Below are 24,853 nucleotides of genomic sequence, written 5' to 3' on the forward strand. Positions count from 1 at the left end.
TGACTGTGTGAAGGTCAAATTCTGGCTGTTGCACAAGGACAAGCATGCCACAATGTTTCTTCAGACAGGGTGTAATACCATTCTGCCATTCATGATAGAAAGTCATAGATGTGGGTGAACTGGGCAGTGCTTACAGGGCAGAGACAGCGTGGTGAGTCATGAAGATTGTCCTGCTGAAAGGTCGTCTAGACAGCATCTTCTTTTTTTTTTTTTTACTGGCAACAATGTCTACTTTTAAAAAGAATTTGAACATTGAACATAGAACATTTTAGAACACACAGAACACAGATCTATTTAGCATCACCCCCTACATGTGTTTTTCAATTTGAAGTAAAGCGATAGTTCATTGCAAAGTCCCTCCCCCAGGTGTCTGTTCGTTGTGCATGTGTGCGCGCGCTCTCTGCACTCCGTACTCAGACCGCGCGCGCACAGGAGTGCACTGAGCATCTCGCCGGAACAGTCGGACCTGTCCAAATCGTGCCATTCGCACACAACTTTCTTTTTCTTACTTAGAGGAGGCTGGAAACAAGGAAGTGCACAACTCTCTTTTTTGTATCAGTCAGGGAAACATAGAGGGTTTTAACTGTTGTCGGATATCATATCACATCGTCAGTCACCGTTGCCATGCAAGTTCACATCGCCAGCCTCTTGATGTGTGGAGTGTCGGGTGAGTTATTGTGCTCCACCTGGTGTTTTCCTCATTCATTCTAATAGAGAAAGCAGCATGATTGATGTTTAACACTCAAATCAACTTTCACTATTAACAGTTTATCATTTAACGTTACTTGCTTTCAATTTCAAAAATAGTTTTAAAACAAGTTTTTTTTTTTTTTTGCCCCTTGTGGAAACTGATGCATTATTCCGTTGCTTTTGGTACATTGCCGGTAAATTGATTAATTTGATTTTACTGTTACCCTTTCGGCCACGTGCGAATAACTCCGTGACATTGTAGTTATTTTCTTCGTGCATTCGTTTGAGGTTTTTCTTGGAGCCTTTTTTGTACGTTTTATCTTGAAGACATATTGAACAAAACACTAAAGACTTTGTGATATGTAAATCCCTAATAATTACGTGATTAGAAGAGGACTTGTTTTGTCAATCTACCCTCCGGGCAATAACCTATTCAAGTCGCTGTTGCTATGGTTACCTCCTCAAGCAAAGGCGATTTGCGAATATATATTTAGCGCGTGTCTAACTTGACTTGTAATCTAACTTTTGTGTTGTCAAAGAGTCGTTTAAACGGTGCTGAAACAATAAAAATTAGACCTTTATGAAAATTGTGATTTTTTTATGCATCCACCAAACCAATTGATATCGTTATAATTGAATTGGCTTAATTCGCACACTTCGTATACTTTCAGTATTCAGTTATTAAAACAAGTTTATGAAGGAGGATGAACGAGGTAAGTTACGCTGTAATATTGCTATCGCTATAATATTGCTATCGTCTACACTCGTATATTAAAATGCATTATAAGGAACAGGAAATGGCAAATCCTGCCTACAGGTTACTTACTGTTACATCTTATTTGGCTGCATGTGACAAAATTCTGCAAATGAATTGTATGCACCTGTGATGTCCCAAAATTCTGTCTAGTTAGGCAGCTTAATGGGTTTTGAAACACACCCCATGTTTTCCTTTCATGTACACCCTTGTTTGCACAAATGTCATGCATTTTTTGTGTGTGAGTATAGTGAGTAGGTCAGATGTTGCCTTCATTGAGGGGACCAGCCAACGGTCACCACAAGGAAACCAGCTGAATAAACATACTAAACAATGTTTTAATTAAAATCTAAAAATGCAAAAAAAGTTAAGTTTAAGGGTTAGGGGAAATATCATGAATTTAGTATAAACAATAGAAGTCAATAGAAAGTCCCACTGTGGTAGAAAATAAAATAAAATGTGTATGTGTATTTGAATACCTATTCGTGATCTATGATTTGTATAATAATATTAATTGTTATTTTTTTGTCTTATGTTCGCCAATTTGTATTTATGACGTGAGATTTAAAAGCACTCAGAAACAGATAAACTCCATTTTCTTGATACTGTACAAGCACAACAATACAGCTGCAACGAAAGTCAAGTCCTCAAAGAAATGTATTCATGGATTTTTACTTCCTAAAAAAAGAAAAGTTAATATAAAACTGGAGCAGGACATGCGTTTTCGTGGTTTGCAAATAGAACTGATGTTATGAGAAGCAGTGCATTATGGCAGTATTGATTTATTGGTTTAACTAGAAACCCAACACAGAATATCTCAATGGAAAATTTCATGATATCAGGCCACTCAAACAAAAAAGGGTTTTACCTTTCAAAATGATGTTATTTGTTGAAAGTATCTTAATTAGGATTTGATTAAGATAATGTTAATTGTTATTATTTATGTTATTTGCAGTAACATTTAGTTTCACACTTACCTCAGCTCTGAAACATTTACAGAGCTCTTCACAAACAATCTTGGATATACATAGGCATCCATTCAAAAGTATAATAGTTCTTAATAATTTCTGCAATATTAATCCAATACATTTTGTATTTTAGTGGATAGGAATTACATGCTGTGCAGAATCATCCATTATGCTGAAAGTGTTGTGTATTTTCTATAAACTTTTCGCAGTCTTTATTAATAAGATGCTTTGAAGTATATATAAATTCTCTCTGTTGTATAAATTCAGTAGACCTGTGCTGCTTTACTCACATTCAAAACGAACGAAAGAAAAAAAGCTACTGCGTGATAAATAACCCTGCACGGTCTGCCTCCAGGCTTTTGCTACGCTACAGCAATTCTTCACGTTGATACACATCTATTTCTTCTGTTGGGATGGTTATTCATATATCTATAGGTTGCTTTGAGAATGACTTGCAGTAATCTGAGTCATACATAAAGGTTGAAACATTGAGTGAAGAATAAGAAAATAAAACCTTTCTTAGATTTTTGTCAATCATGAGAAAAGTAGAGCTGAAGCTCTGTGATGTTAATTCTTTAAAGTGGGTATATTTTAATATTGAAGTATCCTACTGTTTGATGTACAGTACATATATTAATGTATGTGTAATTTAGCTTTTGTTGTAACTTTCTTTAACAATCTTGTCATTGACTGTTTTTATACAGAGGGGACTAGTTATACTTGTACTTGTACTAGTTGTCAAAATTGTGTTTAACCTACAGAGCCTTTCAATTAAATCTTTAATTTTTATTACATACTGCCATTATTTATCTTTGAAAACATCATGTTAAAGCAGGAAAAGGGGACATTTTAAGTTGACATGTTTGAACATATTTGAAATTAAAATTGAAATGAGTAATTAATTACTAATAGTTAAAATTCAAATTAGAAATACTTTCATATTTGTAAAAAAAAAGACATTACACCTCATAGCGTAAGAAAGACAAATACAACAGTGTAACCTGAGACTGAATATGCTCAATTTCTCTCTTCCCCTTTGTATTTGTCTCCTCTGAAGTGGTGCTGACCATGTTTAATGTATCAGAGGATCCGGCTCACTGCCCGCTTGGCTACTTCCCCTGTGGAAACCTCAGTACCTGTCTTCCTCAGCTACTACACTGCAATGGTGTGGATGACTGTGGAAATCAGGCAGACGAGGAGAACTGTGGTTAGTTCAGATTCCTTACTGTCTGTCTCTTGTCATTTACTTTGTGTGCTATTCTTCACCTTTTTTATTTTATTTTACATTGTACTATAAGCCAGTGGTATTGAGCTTACAACACCAATATTTACACTACATTGTACAGATTTTTATTACCACACATCGTTACTCCAGCTGGTGGTTTCTTTCAAAAACACTGATTCATTCAGAAAGATGAGTCATTGAATCATTGCAAGCGAGTCATTCAAAAATGTTACATTTACATTTACATTTAGTCATTTAGCAGACGCTTTTATCCAAAGCGACTTACAAATTAGGACTAAATTAAGCGAGTCATCATGAAGAGGCAAAAACAACAACAACGCAAGAAGTGTTCAAAATACGAAGTTCAAGCATTTTTCAGAGTAGCATAAGCCCGATAAGTGAGGTTTTAAAGGGAAAGGGTTTTTTTTTTTTTTTTATGAGGTTAAGTGCTCACGGAAGAGATGGGTTTTCAGCTGTTTTTTGAATGTTGATTCATTCACGAACGAAACAAGTGAATGAAACGCATTGAGAAAGGGAAAAAAATAAATATATATTTGTATTAGTATTTCAGCAGTAGAGATGAGGTGTGAGGTCTTCCTAGTATATGGGTTAATTTTTTTATCTTCTATCCTTTTTTGCATCTTGTCTTTGATTCTTGTGCTATTCTGACTATTTCTCCTCCACTCTCTCTGTTCTTCATTCTATGTCAGGTGCAACCATGTGCCAGTTGAGTTTGCTTTCATTGCTGGATGCTGACTATAATACACAATCAGTCAAATTAAAACAAAGATTTCTGAAATTTTCATTTGCACAAATTGTCATATTTCATTTCTTATCTCATCCATCTCCCTGAATAATGGCAAGCCTATCGGTTAAACAAATCATGGTTTATCAAGCCCTAATTAATTTTTTTTCCCTGCAGGATTATCCTCTAATAGTCCTCAAAGTTATCTGTTGAGAAAGTACTGATGAAGAAACGACTAAGTTGTAATTGTCCTCCCACCTTAAAATCAAATAGCATTGCTTGACTTGTTAACAAGAGAAAACCCACAGTGCTGTTTTTCATGTGAAGAGACACTGCAAATGGGTAGTAATTTTCCACTGATTCCTCTGTGATCATTTGCTTCTAATGGCCCTCGATGTTATCTAGGCAGTTTTGATAATGTCTTTGATAATGTCATACTTGTCAGAAACAGAGCATGTCCAGCTGTTTGGCAACTGTCTCACAGCATCTGTCACAGCGACTGTATCAAACTCAATCTTAAGTGTCAACATTTGGCCCCTACAGCAGTGGGCACCATGTTTAACCTTGTCTTACTCGCTTTCGCGGCCTTTGTACGATGGAGAACAGGGGGAGATTAAAAGGCCTCGCGTCGGCACCAGACTGTAAAAGGTCAGGGCGAAGGGAAATGTCACATTGTACATAATATCTTAAGACATTTACTTAGCCCTGTGTGTTGAGTCGAGCAGAACAGGATAGACAGGAAGTGAGAAATCCTCTAATGCTTTTCCAAATCCCTGAGATTGGTATTCCGAGTGTTTGAGATTCCACTCCCACCTTTCTTATCACATTCACATTGTCGTAACGGAGTTATCAAAGCTTTTTCAGGGCCAGAAAGGTCACTGACGAATATCTCTGTAAACTGTAGGAATGAATTATCCAGACTATCCAGACGAGATGCTTTCCGCTGTTCTTCGAAAAGTTGGGTATCGATGAAAGTGATAAGCTGTACTTGAGCTCAAATAGTCAAGAAAGAGAAAGAGAAGAAATAGTACCTTTTAGATCTTATAGATAATAAAGTTTTGTATAAACAATTGAATATAAAACGAAAGCAGGATGCGGCCCCACCCGCAGTCAATCTCATTCTGTCTCTCTCTCATCTGCTCTCTCATGAGGATGAAAGACACATTTTGACTGGGTGACGCCACATAGAAAGCCATTTGTCATTTTTGCCATGAACGCTTTGAACCTCAAGAGCTTTGTCAGATTGCAAAATTCAAGTCCCTCAGGAGAAGAGTATTCATCTGTGGGCTCATATACATTTTGTCATCACTAATGGTGCGCAGCTTTGATTTAGCATCAGGTTAATCTTAGAAACTGAAGATAGATTGCTGCACCACAGACAATCATCCACTATGGCTGTGGTTTAGTCTATTCAAAATAATATATTGCCTCCGCGTCAGCTTTTTTCCTACTTTGTGGATTTTCTTCTTCTAGAAAACTTAATTCCTGTATCTTTTGTGAGGTGTTTCAACAGTGATTAGAATTGGATTGTTTTGTTAGCTGAGACATATTGTCATTTGGAGGTTGGATTCTCTCTCAGTAATCCAGAGAATCTAAAATATCTCAACAGGCTTTCTTCTTATAATGAGTTTTGCAATACCAAATAAACAAAGCATTACATTAATCTTGTCAACCAACAAATTGCTATGTCATCCCACCTGTCTTTTACCCAGAAGAGCTTTCTTATTACAAGAAACAATTGATATATTAAAGGTCCCATATTGTCACAACTGAAATTTCCTTGCTTTTTTCATGATAACAGAGGTCTAGGGGCTATGTAACTACCATATAAGTTACAAAACAGTCCATCCACAGACAAATGCACACAGCCTGCATAAAGTAGCTGTGCCTTTTCACGAGCCGTTGTGACTTCCATAAAAATGTTACGTCAGAACTACTCAGTCACCACCTTCAGTCACCACCCCGAGCACTGCCCAGCATCATTGCACAGGCTTCCGAACAACATTAATATAAGAGAACAGTGGCTAATGTTTATTTATTCAGAAATACCAAAGAAGCTAACGTTACTCATCAAAGATACTGCAGTCCCTATATTATTGGGTCCGACCTCAAATTCGCAACCCGTAAATAAACTTCTAACACATTTTATGTTACATTATGGAGCCAGCATAATCTGAAAGTTTGCAAACGGATATGCAACACTAACTTGTTGCTAAGTTGATGCTGGCGTGTTGTTTTATACAGTCTATGGCTGCCACAAGCTTTGATAGGAAAACAAACAAAGTATGATGTCTTGTTTCCAACAGATATTCTAAGTTACAGACACCTGCCCTGTTGTTTTTATTGAGTTAAAGACCGTGAGATTGAGTTCACTCAGTCTCTGTGCCTTTTGTTTTGCTAACAGAAACTAACGTTTAGTGTAACTTAACGTACTTGCATGGGTAACCTTAACGTTATTTCAAAAGTCTGAGTTTGTTTACAGACAGTTTAAATTAGCGTTAAAATTAAATCTGTGTGCAGCATTGATGTAATGGTAATTGTAATACTCTTACAATAATGGCGAAAGTAAAAAAAAAAAAGAATTACCATTCTGAAAAATCCTTTTGTACGCGCGTTTGAGGAGGTGGTTGGTTGTCTGTATGATTTTTTTCCCCCACCACAAGTATTAGCCATCTCAGTATTTTATTAATGGCCTTCTAGTTTAAAAGAACAGCCTGTCAACAAGGTCATGATGCACAGTTGGATATGTGACTCCAGGCAATTGCTGAAAATGCTGTAATCTCTGATGGATTGGTTAAAGGATTCAAAACAGACATTATAATTAATTCTCATATGCTGAACGTGTCATTTTGTTTTTGTTTTAGGAAGACACGAGAAGTAAATCCCATCAATTTTGTTTGCGTGGCTTAAAATGCAATAAGGTTAATAAGGCGCCTAATGTTAAGGTGCCACACTGTGTATTGATTCAACGTCCATTCATCACATCCCAATCGAAGAGTCATTATTTATAACTTATTTACAATTCCATTATCGAAATGTATAACTAAAGGATTTTTCAGCAAAGGGTCCATTAAATAAAACTAGTAAAACAAGGTTGGCGGCATTTGCCCTTGCACTGTCAGGTTTGAGGAAGGGATGAGGCGAGGACTCCTGAGACCGAGGAGTTGATGGGGTTGGTTTATTAATTAATTAAATAATAATAATAATAATAAAACAAACAAAAACTACCCTGTGGGGGAAAACAGAACCAGCAGCTAGACTTGGCAGGAAGCAAGTAAAGACGACATACATAAGATTCCGATCTGGTACAGGACTGAGCACACAGGTAGAATGAACATGGAAGGAAATCAGGAGGGTAACAAGGGAGAGCAGGTGGAGCAATAAACCAATACTCAGGTAACAAGAAGGGCGGGTTAAGACAGTAGACAGTAGAGCACATGGCACATAGAAACAAACATGTCAAGCCATGTGCTCACACCAAACAAAAACAAGAGCACATGGCCAGTGAACACAGCCACAAGCCATGTGCTCAAACAAGACACCAACACACAGCCTTTGAGTGCTCTCATTAGCACACGGCCAATATAACACAAACCGTGTGCTACACAGAACACAACAACACACATGGATAGAAGAGTCTATCTAGCTATATCATTTTGAAGTATGTGTCTTTTTACATATAAATGTGTAGTTATATCTTCATGCAGTATGCATGTTTTGGATATTCATAATCCAACATGGATAAAAAATACATCACAGAAATTATATAATTAGGTTATGCAAATACAGTGCTTAAACATTTACAAAACTAAACACATTATTATTTAGATGTGCTTGAGTATTCAGTACTTCATATAGAGTAGTAGGTGAATAGTGCAATATACTTCAAAATAGATCCTCTTAAAGAAACAATCAGGAAGCTACAAAAAAGATGTCTCACTCACGTACCCTTGAAGCAGTTTGTTGAAGCAGCATAATTATACATTTTGCAAGTATTTATAGGGGTGGTATAATGCCCTTTTCACAAGATGTAAATGAAGTCTTTGATGTCCCCAGAGTGTGTATGTGAAGTTTTAGCTCAAAATACCCCACAGATATTTTTATATATAGCATATTAAAATTGTCACTTTTTGAGGGTGATCAAAAACGCACTGTTTTTGTGTCTGTCCCTTTAAATGGAAAAGGATGGAGTTTCAACAGCTTGTGTCCTTTAACCTCACACATGCACTGAAAATTTCAAAAACTTTAAGCCTTTTATGTTCAAACCAGAGTCAGACAAAGATGGAGAGCCTCAATAATAGGTGACAACATGTAGAATGCAACAGGACATTTCTGAATGGTTAGTTGATGAATTTTGGTAGCTTATGTGTTATCTTCTAGTCATTGATTAGCATATTCTGTCATGATAAACTATTCATTTTAGGGTTAGTGATGTTACTAACCCAGGAGGAATGTCATGTAGTCCCTACCAGCCGTTTGTTGTAGTCCTTAAAAAACGATTTCTTTAAAAGCAAATATCTTTGTTTGCTTTGAACTTTGAGCGTCGTAATTTTGCATATGTTCTTTATGCTCAAACAGCAACATTACACACTAACTAAAGTTAGAAAAGTGAAATCATATTCAACCACCCCTTTATAATTTTTTTATTTATTAAACCAGACATAAATTAACTCAAATGGGGTAACACAGTCAAATTAATGAGCCGTTTGTTGATTGGGGAGTTGAATGATCAAAGGGCCATTGCAAAGACATCACAGCTCTTCACAGAAAGTGAAATATTTTGAGAAAAAATACTTTTTTTGGGCTTTGGTGTAAGGACCACAGGGTAAAGTTGGTTTTCACATGAGGCTTCACCACTAATTTCAGGCCAGACTCACACCTGCTGCTCTCTCACTGTACAGATATATGTTATCTAAAATTGGTGAATGTAGTAATTTAGCATTTAATGAATAAATGATGACTTCAGCTCTGTGGGCATTAATAGAATCATAAAGTCTTACAATGGTAAGACCTGGAACCATGGAAATCTTTTCATGTTCACAAACGCTCAGTGTTTTTGGCTCTAAAAGTGGCTGACCCTATCATCCAGAGCTTTGTTTAGGAATTTTAGATATTTTTAATGAAATATGTATCAAAGACTGTATCTTAGATGTAAAGGAAGGTTTTGTTTATATCAAGATTAATTTTGTTTATATCAAGATGAAAGTGTTTAATAAACATGAAAATATCTGTGAGAGATTAATGGGTGGTAATGATGATGATTGTTTTTGTACCTAAACAGCTTTTTTTTCTATGTCTAGACGTGATACCATGAATGTTTTAAGCAGTTTGTGCTTTTGCAGCAAAAAAAAAAGAAAAAAAAAGAGGTTTCTAACAATTAAAATCCTTGATAATATTGTGCAGCCTGATGTCATTAGTATTCATTAGTTTGCCATACAACTTAATAGCACACATACATCTTAATACTGTGACGTTACATATAAATGTATGAAAGGCTTCTAAAGCATAAACACTTTTACTTGAGATGTACAAATGATTTTGTATCCATTGAGATTTATATTAATTCTAATATTAACACCAATCACACAAACACACACTGAAAACAGGCTGAAAACACACTAAAAACAGGCTGTAATGACAAACATTTTAGATATCAGTGAAAATGCTTCATTCCAATTTCAATGCCACAACTAAAACTACTGTCAGGGTTCTCAGGGCAGATGAAGTAGGAGGCGAACAAGAAGATGATAATTCCAAGGTTTTAATTCTCAATAAAGCAAATACAAGAAACAGGGAGCGTGTGCTCAGAGTACAGAATCAACACTGACATAAACATTGACCGACAGTGAAGAGTGAACAGAAGGAACTTAAATACACAGACAGATGAACACAAGACAGGTGATGCAGATGATGATGAACAGGTGGATAACGAAGGGAGTGAGTTCAGGTGTGGAAACAAGGAGGATTCTGGGAACTGTAGTGAAGACGAAGACAGGACGATGACAGACGGTGAATGTGACATTACTCCCCCCTCCCGCAAGGCGCGTCCCGCGCCGAAGGCGGCAGCATACGGGAGGGGGGGTGGGCATCCTGGAGTCAGTGACGGGAAGGTGGCACAGGTTCAGGAGTACGGACTCCAGGATGGTGGCAGGACAGACAGAGGAGGTGATCAAGACAGTGCAGACAGACCAGGGGACCAAGGAGGTGCAGGCAGATAAGGGGAGCATGGCGGTGCGGACCCTTCGGGTGGCCACGGCGGTGCGGACCCTTCGGGTGGCCACGGCGGAGAAGCCCCTTCGGGTGGCCGTGGCCCCTCGAGTGGCCAGGACGGAGCTCTATGGCCCCCCCCAAAAAAATACTTGGGGAAAGTCCCGGGTTTTAACACTGGACAGGAAGAGGCAGGGGGCGAAAGCGGCTCTGGACTGGGCGGAACCAGCGGCGAAGAGGGCTCTGGACTGGGCGGAACCAGCGGCGAAGAGGGCTCGGTGCTGGGCGGATCCAGCGGCGAGGGCTCGGTGCTGGGCGGATCCAGCGACGAGGGCTCGGTGCTGGGCGGATCCAGCGACGAGGGCTCGGTGCTGGGCGGGACCAGCGGTGAAGAAGGCTCTGTGCTGGACGGGACCAGCGGTGAAGAAGGCTCTGTGCTGGACGGGACCAGCGGTGAAGAAGGCTCTGGCGGGCAGGCGACGGCTGGATGAAACTCTGGAGGAGCTGCCATCTTGGCAGATCGCACGGACATCAGCGGAGGATCTGCCAGGCTCGATAGCAGTCCGTGAAAAACCGATCTGGTGTCAGGCCTGATGTGAAGAGACCCAGACCTGGCAGGCATGACGCTTGCTGTCCCAGACGCGGCGGGCATGACACTCACAGTCTCAGGGGCGGCGGGCACGACGCATACTACTTTGGTCTCAGCAGATTTGGCGTGAAGTGTGGGCTCAGCTGGACTGGCGTGAAGCGCAGGCTCAGCTTGATCGGGATCGGCTGACTCTGGATCGGCGGGTGTTACGGTGAGAGAGGAACCACAAACCCAAAGAGCTCTGTCCATAAACTCAATAAAAGTTAGATTTAAATCTTTGAGCAGCAGTACCTGGGCTAGTGGATCTTCAAGTCCTCTCCAGAATCGTTGCTTCAAAAATTCCTCCTCCCAATATACATCCTGATGCAGATGCAGGTAAACTTCAACAAATTCCTCCAATGAACTCCCATTCTGATTAAACAGAAACGCATCAAACGCGTCCTCCTCCATAATATTCTTTGGTCGGTCAATCTGTCAGGGTTCTCAGGGCAGATGAAGTAGGAGGCAAACAAGAAGATGATAATTCCAAGGTTTTAATTCTCAATAAAGCAAATACAAGAAACAGGGAGCGTGTGCTCCGAGTACAGAATCAACACTGACATAAACATTGACCGACAGTGAAGAGTGAACAGAAGGAACTTAAATACACAGACAGATGAACACAAGACAGGTGATGCAGATGATGATGATGAACAGGTGGATAACGAAGGGAGTGAGTTCAGGTGTGGAAACAAGGAGGATTCTGGGAACTGTAGTGAAGACGAAGACAGGACGATGACAGACGGTGAATGTGACAACTACTAGCCTAACTAATATATAATTTTAAATATTATTAAAGACAGACAAACAGTCAAGTAAAAAAAAAAAAAAAAATAATCGAATTGCAAGCATGTCTCGATGTCGCACCAAGAAAAACGTCATCAGAGAAGAGATGTTGCTGCAAGAGGGAGGGAAAGTTATTTTAATTTTAAAGATTATGAGAGCACATACATAAAATAAAAAAAGATGTGCAAAGATAAATCATTTATAATAAATAATGCAATATTTAATTAAAAAAAACAAGAATTTAGAATTTTGATTTTATGGTGATAAAAGGAACAGCTGTAAAAAAGTTCTGAGGTCACAGAATAGCAACTGCAGCAGGCAGCGATGTTGCCTTTGACTTTTGATATTTATCCCAAGAGAGAAAAAAAGTCTGCTATGATACGTGAATGAGGCTAATGTGTTAAATTTAGCACAATGAAAGTTGACACAGTTCTAGCATAAAAAATAATTTCTCAGTATTCATAGCACATAATTTACACTACTGTTCATGAGGTTTGGAGTCAGTATCATTTTTTTTAAAAGAAATTAATACTGTTTAAATTTATCAAAACTAACTCTAAAGACATTTATAATATTACAAAAGATTTATTTTTCAACATTTTTGTTGTTCTTTTGAACTTTGTATTCATCAAAGAATCTGAAAACAATCACGGTTTCCACAAAAATATTAAGCAGCACAACTAATTTCAGCATTGATGATAATAGGAAATGTTTCTTGAGCAGCAAATAAGAGAATGATATGTGACACTGAATACTGGAGTAATGATGCTGAAAATTCAGCTTTGCCATCAAAGGAATAAATTACTTTTTTAAAATGATTAACTATTAAATTATAAAACAGCTATTTAAATTTGTAGTAATAATTCACAATATTTCTGTTTTTATTGTATTCTTGATCAGATAAATGCAGTCTTAGTGAGCACTGAGCGTAAGAGACATCTTTAAAAAATGTTTAAAAAAAATTACCAACCCTAAACTTTTGAATGGTACTGTATGGTACCTCTAGAGTAATAAATGTTAGGACATTTTATCATAATTTTAAGGTTGAATACTGACAACGTCAAGCTCCAAAATGAAGTAGTTCATATGACTTGTGCGATATACATTTCAAAAGACTTTTGAAGTCATGCAGTTTTGAGCGAGGAAGAGATAAAAAAAAGTAATTTAATTTTAGTATTCACTTGAGTTTATTATGAAGTTTGTCAAATAATACATTTTTTATATATTCCTCATAAAACTATAATTTTGAAAAAAAATAACAGGATATAGGTTTTGATAGCCTTTGGCACTGTCTTGCGGCACCATAGATCACAGATCTGTAGCTTAATAAATAAGTTATGGAAAGTAGCAGGGGCATTTCTCACGTACGTGAACATTCACTTTACTTACACTGTCATAATTTGTCTGAACCTCACTATGTGGAACCGTATACGTGTCGAGGCTTTTCCTTGGCATATTAATTATAGTTATCTTTCTCATCTCGTATTTTTCAAATCTGCCATTTCATGGTTCTCTGTTTGTTTTTGTTGACCCTATGAAAAATCTGTCAAACTTAGGAACCCATGAAATGGAGAGAAAGTAGAGGGGTGTCCTTGTTTGAAATTGGCCCTGATTGAGGGAGGGCCCCTAATTTTCTCTCTGCTGTCTAATGGTCCCATCATTCACTCATCATTTAATAGTAAGCAAGGGTATGGAATGAAAGGTTTGGTAGATTGGAGCACTGGAAATGTTCCGCTGGCACTCTTTATACAGGACAAACGTTTTGTCCATTGCAATGAAGTCATAGCACTCGAAGCAAGTAATAACATGGTCAAATAGATTTTTGTTTCAGTCCCTCAAAGCTGAGTAGCCACCAAGATTTATGGAAAAGATGTATCTTTCATATTTTCAGTAGCCCTATTATTTTTATCCCAAAGTACTAGACTCAAAATTTGTGAGTAGGTCATACTGTCATAACTGTCAAAATAAAGTAATCAAGCAAATTATAATAAGTGCAATTTACAGATTATGAACTAAATAAGAACATGTGGTGATGAAACAGATGTAAGTCAGGTTCCCTTTCAAGGGAACTCGAGCTGCGTCGAAACGCTGTGGGAACGCCCCTGCATGATTGTGTCATGAAGCACGTATGAAATCAGTCCAATGGCGAGACGGAACGTCATAGGCTGTTGACGTCATCGACCAGGAAACTATAAAGCACCCCTGAATCATAACAGAGCTTCTGTGCCTTCAGCAAGCGCTCTGTGTGAATCATTGTCTGAAAAGTGTTTTTGTCTGTCCTTAGTTGCTACTAGGCAGGAGTTTTGTCACATATATTCATTATATAAAAAAAACCTATATACAGTGAGGAAAATAAGTATTTGAACACCCTGCTATTTTGCAAGTTCTCCCACTTGGAAATCATGGAGGGGTCTGAAATTGTCATCGTAGGTGCATGTCCACTGTGAGAGACATAATCTAAAAAAAAAAATCCAGAAATCACAATATATGATTTTTTAACTATTTATTTGTATGATACAGCTGCAAATAAGTATTTGAACACCTGTCTATCAGCTAGAATTCTGACCCTCAAAGACCTGTTAGTCTGCCTTTAAAATGTCCACCTCCACTCCATTTATTATCCTAAATTAGATGCACCTGTTTGAGGTCGTTAGCTGCATAAAGACACCTGTCCACCCCATACAATCAGTAAGAATCCAACTACTAACATGGCCAAGACCAAAGAGCTGTCCAAAGACACTAGAGACAAAATTGTACACCTCCACATGGCTGGAAAGGGCTACGGGGAAATTGCCAAGCAGCTTGGTGAAAAAAGGTCCACTGTTGGAGCAATCATTAGAAAATGGAAGAAGCTAAACATGACTGTCAATCTCCCTCGGACTGGGGCTCCATGCAAGATCTCACCTCGTGGGGTCTCAATGATCCTAAGAAAGGTGAGAAATCAGCCCAGAACTACACGGGAGGAGCCGGTCAATGACCTGAAAAGAGCTGAGACCACCGTTTCCAAGGTTACTGTTGTTAATACACTAAGACGTCATGGTTTGAAATCATGCATGGCACGGAAGGTTCCCCTGCTTAAACCAGCACATGTCAAGGCCCGTCTTAAGTTTGCCAATGACCATTTGGATGATCCAGAGGAGTCATGGGAGAAAGTCATGTGGTCAGATGAGACCAAAATAGAACTTTTGGTCATAATTCCACTAAATGTGTTTGGAGGAAGAAGAATGATGAGTACCATCCCAAGAACACCATCCCTACTGTGAAGCATGGGGGTGGTAGCATCATGCTTTGGGGTGTTTTTCTGCACATGGGACAGGGCGACTGCACTGTATTAAGGAGAGGATGACCGGGACCATGTATTGCGAGATTTTGGGGAACAACCTCCTGGCTGGGAACAACGAGGCTGGGTCTTCCAACATGACAATGACCCGAAGCACACAGCCAGGATAACCAAGGAGTGGCTCTGTAAGAAGCATATCAAGGTTCTGGCGTGGCCTAGCCAGTCTCCAGACCTAAACCCAATAGAGAATCTTTGGAGGGAGCTCAAACTCCGTGTTTCTCAGCGACAGCCCAGAAACCTGACTGATCTAGAGAAGATCTGTGTGGAGGAGTGGGCCAAAATCCCTGCTGCAGTGTGTGCAAACCTGGTGAAAAACTACAGGAAACGTTTGACCTCTGTAATTGCAAACAAAGGCTACTGTACCAAATATTAACCCTCAGAGGTCGGAGATCACGCCGGCGTGATCTGCTCGCTTTTTTCCTTATGAGTTGAATTGAGACCCCAAATACTCTTTTGACTTTGATTTTACAAAACAAGTTTCATACATCAATTGATTCTGTTAAATGTGTATTATTTTTGTGTATACTCACAATAAAAACAAAGTGTTGTGCTTTTTGCCAAATAAAGAAAAATAAACACGAAGCGAGTTCTGCCTTCTCTCTGCCAGTAAAGTCCATTCTGAAACGCGTCCGAAAATGAGCAATAACTCAGCGAATACTCAGTCAAACAGGCATACAGACACACAGGCATGAAGCTTGAATTATCTTCTTTTAAATGAAGTAATTTATATAAAAAACAAATATTCTCATCTTGTGAAATCTGTATTAAAAGAGAGCGATTCCAGTCGACCTCATTAGAGCTAATTCAAATGTAATGTGACTCCGCCCACGGAGAGCGCACGCTATTCAAACGCAAATGGCTGAGGTAATCCGCGCAATCCTGTGAACGCCCCCATATCAGCTCGAGAAAACCAAAACACAAGTTTATTCAGAACATTACTTGTTTACAACGTCTCGCAGCGCTGTGAGGAATAATGAGGAATATGAGCTGAGGAATACTAGTAAGTTTTTCCTTCTCGGGTTTCTGTTTATGAATGAATGAACGGCATAGATGCGCGCTGTTTACCACAGCTGGCAAAAAACAATATTACATGACAGTTCTCCATTATGGACGCGAGCGCTCTAAAAAAAAGCACTACAAGACTTTCAAACTTTCACAGAGACCTCAAAACAGAAAGTACAAATCCTTTCTTTAAAACGAATTTCGTTTTGTATCAATTGTATCTTAATTTTAATAATTTTTTCATTAACAAATTTCCTGGATTTAAAGTAAATATAGGCTAGCAATCACAACATAAGGTGCTTGAACTGTGTGAATGAATGATGTTTTAGCAAACTGTATTGCTATACTGAGATGAGTAAAAATCGACTGAAATATGTTGAAATAAAATGTAGACTATTTGTATAAGCAACGTATTAAACTGCAAATTAACAATATGCCCTAATATTTCATGAAAACAACTTACACAGTCAGGCGAAATATGAAAGACAACATCTTGTTGACTAGATTTGGGTACAGTTTTTACTGTAGAGTATACTGCCACGTCAAATAAGCTTTTGTTTAGCAATTTCTATATATTAATTACTATTTTTGTCAAAAATAAGTCATCAACTAAGATGTTAGCTGTTCCAATGTTGGCTATATTCAAACTAATGAATACATAGATAAAATGTAGGCCTATAATAATTTTTTTTTACAAAGAAAAAGTACACTTGAAATATTGTTGAAATTGTAATTATTGTTGTAATTGTAACCTTTTTTATAAAATAGCAAAACATATTTACAAGATATAGATGTAAGCAAAATCTTAAATGGTCAATATAAGTCTTCTTCTAAATATATCTTTTGTCCTTGCATTGTGGCTCAGTCAGTTTCACACCTGAGTGAATGGCTCATCAATATGCAGAGTGGGTGGGACATTGTATTTCTCAGGTGTAAACCACTCCTCGTTTACGCCCCCCTCGCATATTGGCTTTCCAAGCAAAACCTGTTTTACATCAATTTAAATCAATGTATGGTTTTATGTGAACGATAAAGCAAGACTATTTTCACATAATTTTGAAGAAAAAATTCTAGGCGAGGACATCCATTAGTCAAAAGTCTTATTGACACATATTTACTATGTGTTTTGTGGCCTTATTTCAGAAATTTTAGTTTTTAGTTTTTTCAATATCCATGCATAAACATTATTCTCTCAAAAATGAAAACATGTACATACACGTGGCTCACATATTATTGTAGCCCTGTTTGTGCTATATAGAGTGAATTTACACCTTTGCCATTAATATGTTTATAAGCAACTGAAAAAAGCACAAATGTCAGGGCATGTCAGAACATCTCAAGGGCCCCAAAAACAGCCCAGACCCCAGAGGGTTAACATTGATTTTCTCAGGTGTTCAAATACTTATTTGCAGCTGTATCATACAAATAAATAGTTAAAAAATCATACATTTTTTTTTGATTATGTCTCTCACAGTGGACATGCACCTACGATGACAATTTAAGACCCCTCCATGATTTCTAAGTGGGAGAACTTGCAAAATAGCAGGGTGTTCAAATACTTATTTTCCTCACTGTAAATGGATTACACACCAACTATGTGTTGTTTGTTTGGGAGTGGAGCATGATCGCTCGATCGCTCTTTAAGGAGGGTGGCAAGCAGCAGATTTATCTCTCCATGCCATCAAGGAGACGGCCAAGTCAGTAGGCCGTTCTATGGCAGCCCAAGTGGCTACGGAGAGACATCTTTGGCTGAGCCTCTCAGGAATGAAAGAAGGAGAAAAATCGTTCCTTCTGGACGCCCCGCTTTCCCCTGCTGGCCTATTCGGTGAGTTAATAGGTTTCAAGAAGTAAAAAAGCAGGCGGCGGCGTTCCAGAAATTCCTGCCACTCCGTGTTCATGTCTCTGGGACTACTGGGCGGGAGCAGTCCCGGCCATCGATCAGCTCCTCACACCGGGCGCAGCAAAAACAGAGTGTCGCGTCTTGCGCTCCCCCACAAAAAGAATGGGACGCGGCACTCTCAGGCGAAGTCTTCCAAGGGTCCAAGATCTGAGGACCGTTATTGTTGCGAAGAAGGCTTTGTCTAGGGTAGCCCCCACCGAGATAAAAACTGAGTTCACCTCATTATACAGTGCCTGTTCTCTCTCGGTGCCCTCAGGGGACCATTCTGCTAACCCCGTCTTTATGCCCACGGCCGGGAGAGTACTCAGAGCAGTTCTCCAGAGAATCTCTCCCATGAAGAAGCATGGCCGGAGGATCTAAGACAAATTTCAGAGAGAATCCCCCTGAAAAAGAATACATCAGGTTTTATAGGAAGAGGGAACGAGACGCTGCGTCGCTCTGCCATACTCCCGGAATGCCCGTGATCGACTTGCTTCATCCTATCAGAAGCTAGCGCTGTTATGATTCAGGGGTGCTTTATAGTTTCCTGGTCGATGACGTCACCCACCTATGACGTTCCGTCTCATCAATGATTCCATACGTGCTTCATGACGCAATTACGCAGGGGCATTCCCAAAGCATTTCGACGCAGCGGCTTGTTCCCTCTTCAGGGAACGTCTAAGGTTACGACTGTAACCTATGTTCCCTGAGAACAGGGAATGAGACACTGCGTCAGAACGCTATGGGGAATGCCTCCGCATGAACTGGTGTCTGAAACACTTATCTAATCACGGCAATCCTATTGGCCGGCGACAGCCTATGACATCATCTCTAGTGCGACCCAGAAGTATATAAGGGGAGCCTGAAGAACGTCAACAACTTATCGTCTGAAGGGACTGTTCAGTAGGCATGGCGAAAAGGTAACGAAAAAGGAATGTTCTACCCAATGCTGCCATGTTGAGGGGAGTGCATGCCAAATTATGGCTGTGACAAAAAATGGCAGTTTCACTGAAATGCCAAAAACTCTGCCCCTTCGGGTCACCTACAGGCTATCAGTGACAGTATTTCCTATGGCCACTGCCCAAGCTATAAGTCTTGAAGAGACCTCCGATACGCTGATGGCGACGAATGCGCACTGAATACGGGTTCTTCCATGCCTTTCCGATCTCATTGTGTAGATCCGGCAAGAATGGAAGGATCACAAGAGCTGGAGCTTTATGGCTGGAGCTTTATGGCTGTCAAGTCTGTCACGAGCAGTCTCTTCCCTCACGCGCTCCAATGACAGCAGAAGCCTCATTGAAGCGCATTCCATAACACTCAACAGCTTAACATACGCGGTGCAGGGTGGCTGTGAGGGTTTGGGTTGTATATCCTCTTCACCCTCATCAGCCATCTCCTGCCCTGCTCTGGGCTGGTTGTTTTTATACATCAGAGTTAGTTAGTGACAACACATCCTCATCCTGCAGCTCACTCTCGCGAGTCTCTGAAGGGCGTGAGAGATTAACAACTCTCTCAACCTCCTCAGCAAGCTCCCTCTGAAAACCCCCACGATTCCAACCCGGTACTAGCAAGGTGTACCTAATAAAGGGGCTGGTGAGTGTGAGTGTATAAACTGTATATAGATATATACTTATTATACTTACTTATATTATTTATAACTAAATAAATATAGCCTATTACGTTCATTTTATTTACTTCCCATATATAGCAGCAATTAAGTAGACATTCATTTCTTTAGATTGCTGTTTATTTGTAGAATGCCTAGAATGCAGCGGTCATCTTTATAGTTTTTGTAATAATTTTGTTCAATTTGCCATGGACCAGCTGTATAAACAAGGCCATTCATCTACATTTTACACAGGGAGGAGATATTACCTCAGCACTTAATCTTCCTTGTCATTTTACATTTCCTTTGCCAAACCTGAAAAGACCAGCAATGACGCACAGAGGATGCAGTGTGGTGATGCTTAGATTTTAAAAACGTAACAGCTCCATAGCGTTCATGTTTTGCAAACTCTTAAGCATCTTCATTACAGTTTTTAACGTAACATGTTATCATCACAAAGCCACTAAATCGATATTACCCAGTTATAAAAAACTGATGTTCATCCACTTTTTAAGGATGACAGTATCGCAGATCAATCATGTTGTGTTAAGAGACATTATTAAAGTGAAGTATATTAGTGGTGGGGAGCCTTTCTTTGGAAATACCCTCAATTGGGTATCATTATGTTTAATGGGTAAACTAGAAGTAATAGAAGTGTACAGTCCCTGTGCATTTAAAATCAATGAAGAGGTCAAAAGTTACAGATGGGTTTCCACTCTTTTTTATGTAAGGAAAGATTATGGTGTCTTTACTAATGGCTGCTCAATATAATCAACAGTGTGAGCTGCTGTAATTGTGACATGAGGCTGGATGGGGAAGAAATCACCTTTCAGAGCCTTGCTGGGACACAAATTTCCTGTCAACGGTGGATTTACACTTATTGCAATGCTGTTCACTCATGTTGTGTGTTAAAATATATGCTTTTTTTTGAGTGGTAGAGGAAAATATTGTAAGATGTAAGGGTTTACTAGATTTTTTTAATAATACCCCACCCCTAAATGAGAGGAACAGAAATTGTCTCTCAAATGAATGGTTTAATTTGAATGGTTTGATTCTGTCAGTATTTATTCACCCTCATATTGCTTCAAATCATTCCATATCTTTTCTTTTCTTTTTATAAGACACCTGTAATAATTAAGGGAGAATATTAATTGAGATGCCAGATAAGAGTTATTATGCTAAATCATTCATTTATGCAATTTGAATATGGCCTACATTTTGTCCTGCAATATTTGAATATTTCTGTAGGTTATTTTCTGTTTTTCCTGTAAATTGTTTTAAAGTGCAGTAATGCATTTCTATAAGGTGACAGGTTGCTCGTTATTTTCATGAATGTTTGACATGGATCCATTTTTTTCCATTACAGTTTATGAAAGTCATCAGGCCTGCCATTTTGGCATTTCAGTTTAAAATGAGAGATTGACTTACTATGAACACCCCTAGATGTGGTACCCCTTGTGGTATGACGTAAACAAAACAAACACACACTTTTTTTTCTGTTGATGAAATATTAAGATTATCTAAAATTGTCTGCCAGACATTTTTTCACTTTCTTGGAAAATGTATTTACAAAGACTGTTTGAGATGTTTGTACCACAGCTTAGATGTTTAATTAACATTTGCATTTTTACCAATGCTTAATCAATTACCTGCATGACACGAAAGGAATGCCATAGAAAATTGATGGATAATGAGCTCCTCAAGCAAAGTGTTGATGTTTCAGCATCACATTTCCTTTATCCTTAAACGCTATAGTTAAAATTAAATATGTTAATTGTTAATGACCCCAGAAGACATTATCTTGGGCAGTTTGCTTGAAGTTATAATATTCAAACAGAACAGAAAGAGCACCAGTTAGAAGAGTTAGATTTACTGAGCTAATTTTTTGTGTGAAAATTTTAAATTAATATAATATTAATTTTAAATAACAAAATATGTATATAAATTATATATAAAAGAACACTATTTTTATTACATAAAATCTTTTTTTTAGGAGAACATCTCTTTAATTGTCCCTACAATCATGTGTATATTGTTTGTGTTATGTTCTATTATCCTTTATACATCTGAAAGAGTCCACTTTTATTTGTTTTCAAATTCAGCATATGAGCACCTTTGGTCCTGTGGACCTTGAAGAACTGAAGTCCCTTTAAATCACACTGGTCACTCTAGTTTATTAAATTTATCTTCTTAAAATGCTCAACTGTGGATATAAATCCATCCATCCATCCATCCATCCATCCATCCATCCATCCATCCATCCATCCATCCATCCATCCACCGATCCATCCCCAGAATGTGTTTAATTAAATGCAGAGGGACAGTGTGGCTCCCCCAGCCTTTGAAAGGTCAGTATCCCCCTGTGCTGACCATTTGGGCTGAGTGGTCGATGCTCAGTTAAATCACACTGGTCACTAGTTTATTCAATTTGTCTTCAAATAATGCACAACTCTGGATATAAATGCAGTCCATCCATCCATCTAGGCATCCCATCTATCCCATCCACACAATCCCACCTCATACATCCCAGAAAGTGTTTAATTAAATGCAGAGGGACAGTGTGGCTCCACAAGCCTTTGGTAGGTCAGTATCCTCCTGTACTGATACTTGAGCTGAGATGTTGATGCTCAATGAGGCAGCTGGATTATTAATAAGATGGTCAGGCTGAAATTTTACAACAAATCAATTGTAAAAAATTGTAAAAACAAATTTTAGGTTAAGAACCCAGCTTGAGTCTACTGTACCTTTAACATCATTCCATTCTTTATTACAGGTAGTGTATTACTGTCTGCAATGTATGTATAAAACTGGGCTGGGTTTCCCAATAACGTTGTCTCTTAGTGCGCTACAAAGACTCTTAAGTTATAACTTAACTAAAGGTATAACATTACTAGGCGTGTTCCCCGAACTATACCTTAGAAAGTTGCTTAAGATATACCTTCTTACGTGCGATGTTACCGGGTGCTGTCCGTGACGATGCTGCTGAATTGGTTGATATCATGGCTCGAGAATCAATTATTCTCTCGTGCAGGCGCTGCTTCACTGCATTATGTGAGAAAGCGGTGTTCATATAAAAGAAGCACTTCAGAAATAGTTGAAATTGCATTTATTAGGACTTTTATTTTGCATTTATTGGGATATTATAAAAAATAATCCAAACTAGTGCTGCACGATTAATCGTATCGCAATCGCGATGTCAAGCCTACACGATTATATGATACAAAATGCTGGGATTTTATATTAAATAAACAAATTACCGCTGTTAACGCAATCAACGCAGCATCTGTTATTTTTTATTCTATATTTTTGGCATCCTTCGGCTAGTGATCCCGCTCTTATTCATGCAAATGCTTTTAAACCATTCGTGCGCGATAAGACAAAAAAGAACGCGCTGTCAGTGAATGTCCTCCTGACACACACACACACACACACTACCCTCAGATAGACGCGAGCCAGTATCGTACAGACAGCGCGCCAGTGTCAAGTTTTCTTTCGCGGTAGAACGAACACACATGTACGCCAAAATGAACGCGCTGCCTGTGAATGTCCTGACTGTGACACACAGGAAGACTCGCGCTAATATCGTGCGTGCGCACAAAACAGCATGCCAGAATACAGTTCTCTTTCGAGCTTGAACGAACAATAACACACACAATTATGCCAAAATGTCTTTTTGTCGAGTATCTTCATAACATAAGAGTAGTCTTATGATGAACGTGAAGAGTTGTGACTCGTCAGAGAATGAGGCGCGTGTGTCTCTAACAGCAGCGGCTGGTCTTAAAGGGACAGTATACAGTAGCCACTAATTATATCTGTCGCTAAAGTTAATCAAAGAACAAAGGGAACAGAGAAAAACACTCACTGCTCTTGATAAAGAACTTTTTTATTTAGGCAGATTATCACTAATCTGTGTGTGCATTTATTTTCCTTGAGAACCAAGCAAGTTGACTCATGAAACCATTTGTTTATTATGTCGCATATCGCAATCACAATATTGACCTCAATTATCGCAATATAACATTTTCCCCAAATCGTGCAGCCCTAATCCAAACTATAATAGCCTATAATAGCCTAGCCTACATATTTTAAAATTGTATCATATATTGCTTCCACAATAACCATTTACAATTTTTTACGTGCTTTCATCTAATTTTTGTTGGCTGAGGTGGAGCTGTGATGAAATAGTGTTCTTGTAAATACTTTAAAGCATTTCAGTAATAAAAGTGTACATCTTACATACGGTACTCGGTATTGATCAAAAAGGATTTAAACAGTGAATTTTTAATCTCTTCTTGTAAACTCAGAGATGTGGATTCAGACGGCAATTAAATTCCCACACGACCTGTTTGTCAAAAAACTATTTGACCAGGGATTTTTACGCAGGTTGGGTGAGAAAAAACCCCACTGACATTATGGATTCGGATGGCAATAAAATCACTTACCCCTGTAAATGTTTAAAATACCGTATGAGCCCATGATAAACAATTAGCGTCCGAATAGGACTTAACTAACAGTCTGCTTTCACTGGCCTTTGAAAGTGCTCCGCAGACGGCGCCGTCTTTTAGAACAACTTTTCGCTGTATCGCTGCCATAGTTTGAGCAAACTCCCCACCACAATCATTCCCTTTAAATAGACTATTAAGCCTTTAATGGTTCGGCAGCTGATGTACCTTTGGATAATATAATTAAAAATCTAACAACAATCCGTATTATGACAATTTTATTCTTTGCATGAAAACACTTGAATTAGCCTAATTGAACACTGTCTGGGTATATTAAAACTTCAGAATTATATTCGTATAGACCTGCAACAGTGATAAGGTAAAGCTAAGAGTGGTCCAGACCAACCTTCCAATCATATGACTTACAGAAGCTATACTTAACTAAGAAAGTTTCGGGAAACATGTATTAACGATAAGGTACAGCTTAAGGTGTAACTTAAGAACGACGTAGCGTTAAGAAGGTTTCGGGAAACCCAGCCCTGATTATTTGAATGTGCTCACCAAGGCTGGATTTATTTGCT

The 24,853-nt window shown here is 38.6% G+C and overlaps 1 protein-coding gene across 1 annotated transcript in view; it reads left to right on the top strand.

Annotated features, from left to right (window-relative positions):
- Positions 1 to 465: 465 nt before the first annotated feature.
- The window catches only part of rxfp1 (relaxin family peptide receptor 1), a 51,242-nt gene continuing 26,854 nt past the window's right edge, over positions 466 to 24,853 (top strand). The window contains exons 1-2 of the mRNA XM_084133800.1: positions 466 to 667; positions 3,470 to 3,619. Of these exons, the coding sequence (XP_083989926.1) occupies positions 625 to 667; positions 3,470 to 3,619 (193 nt within the window). The 5' untranslated portion in view covers positions 466 to 624. The remainder of the gene's footprint in view (positions 668 to 3,469; positions 3,620 to 24,853) is intronic.

This window comes from Abramis brama (assembly GCF_963993115.1).
Source record: "Abramis brama genome assembly, chromosome: 13".
NCBI lineage: Eukaryota > Metazoa > Chordata > Actinopteri > Cypriniformes > Leuciscidae > Abramis > Abramis brama.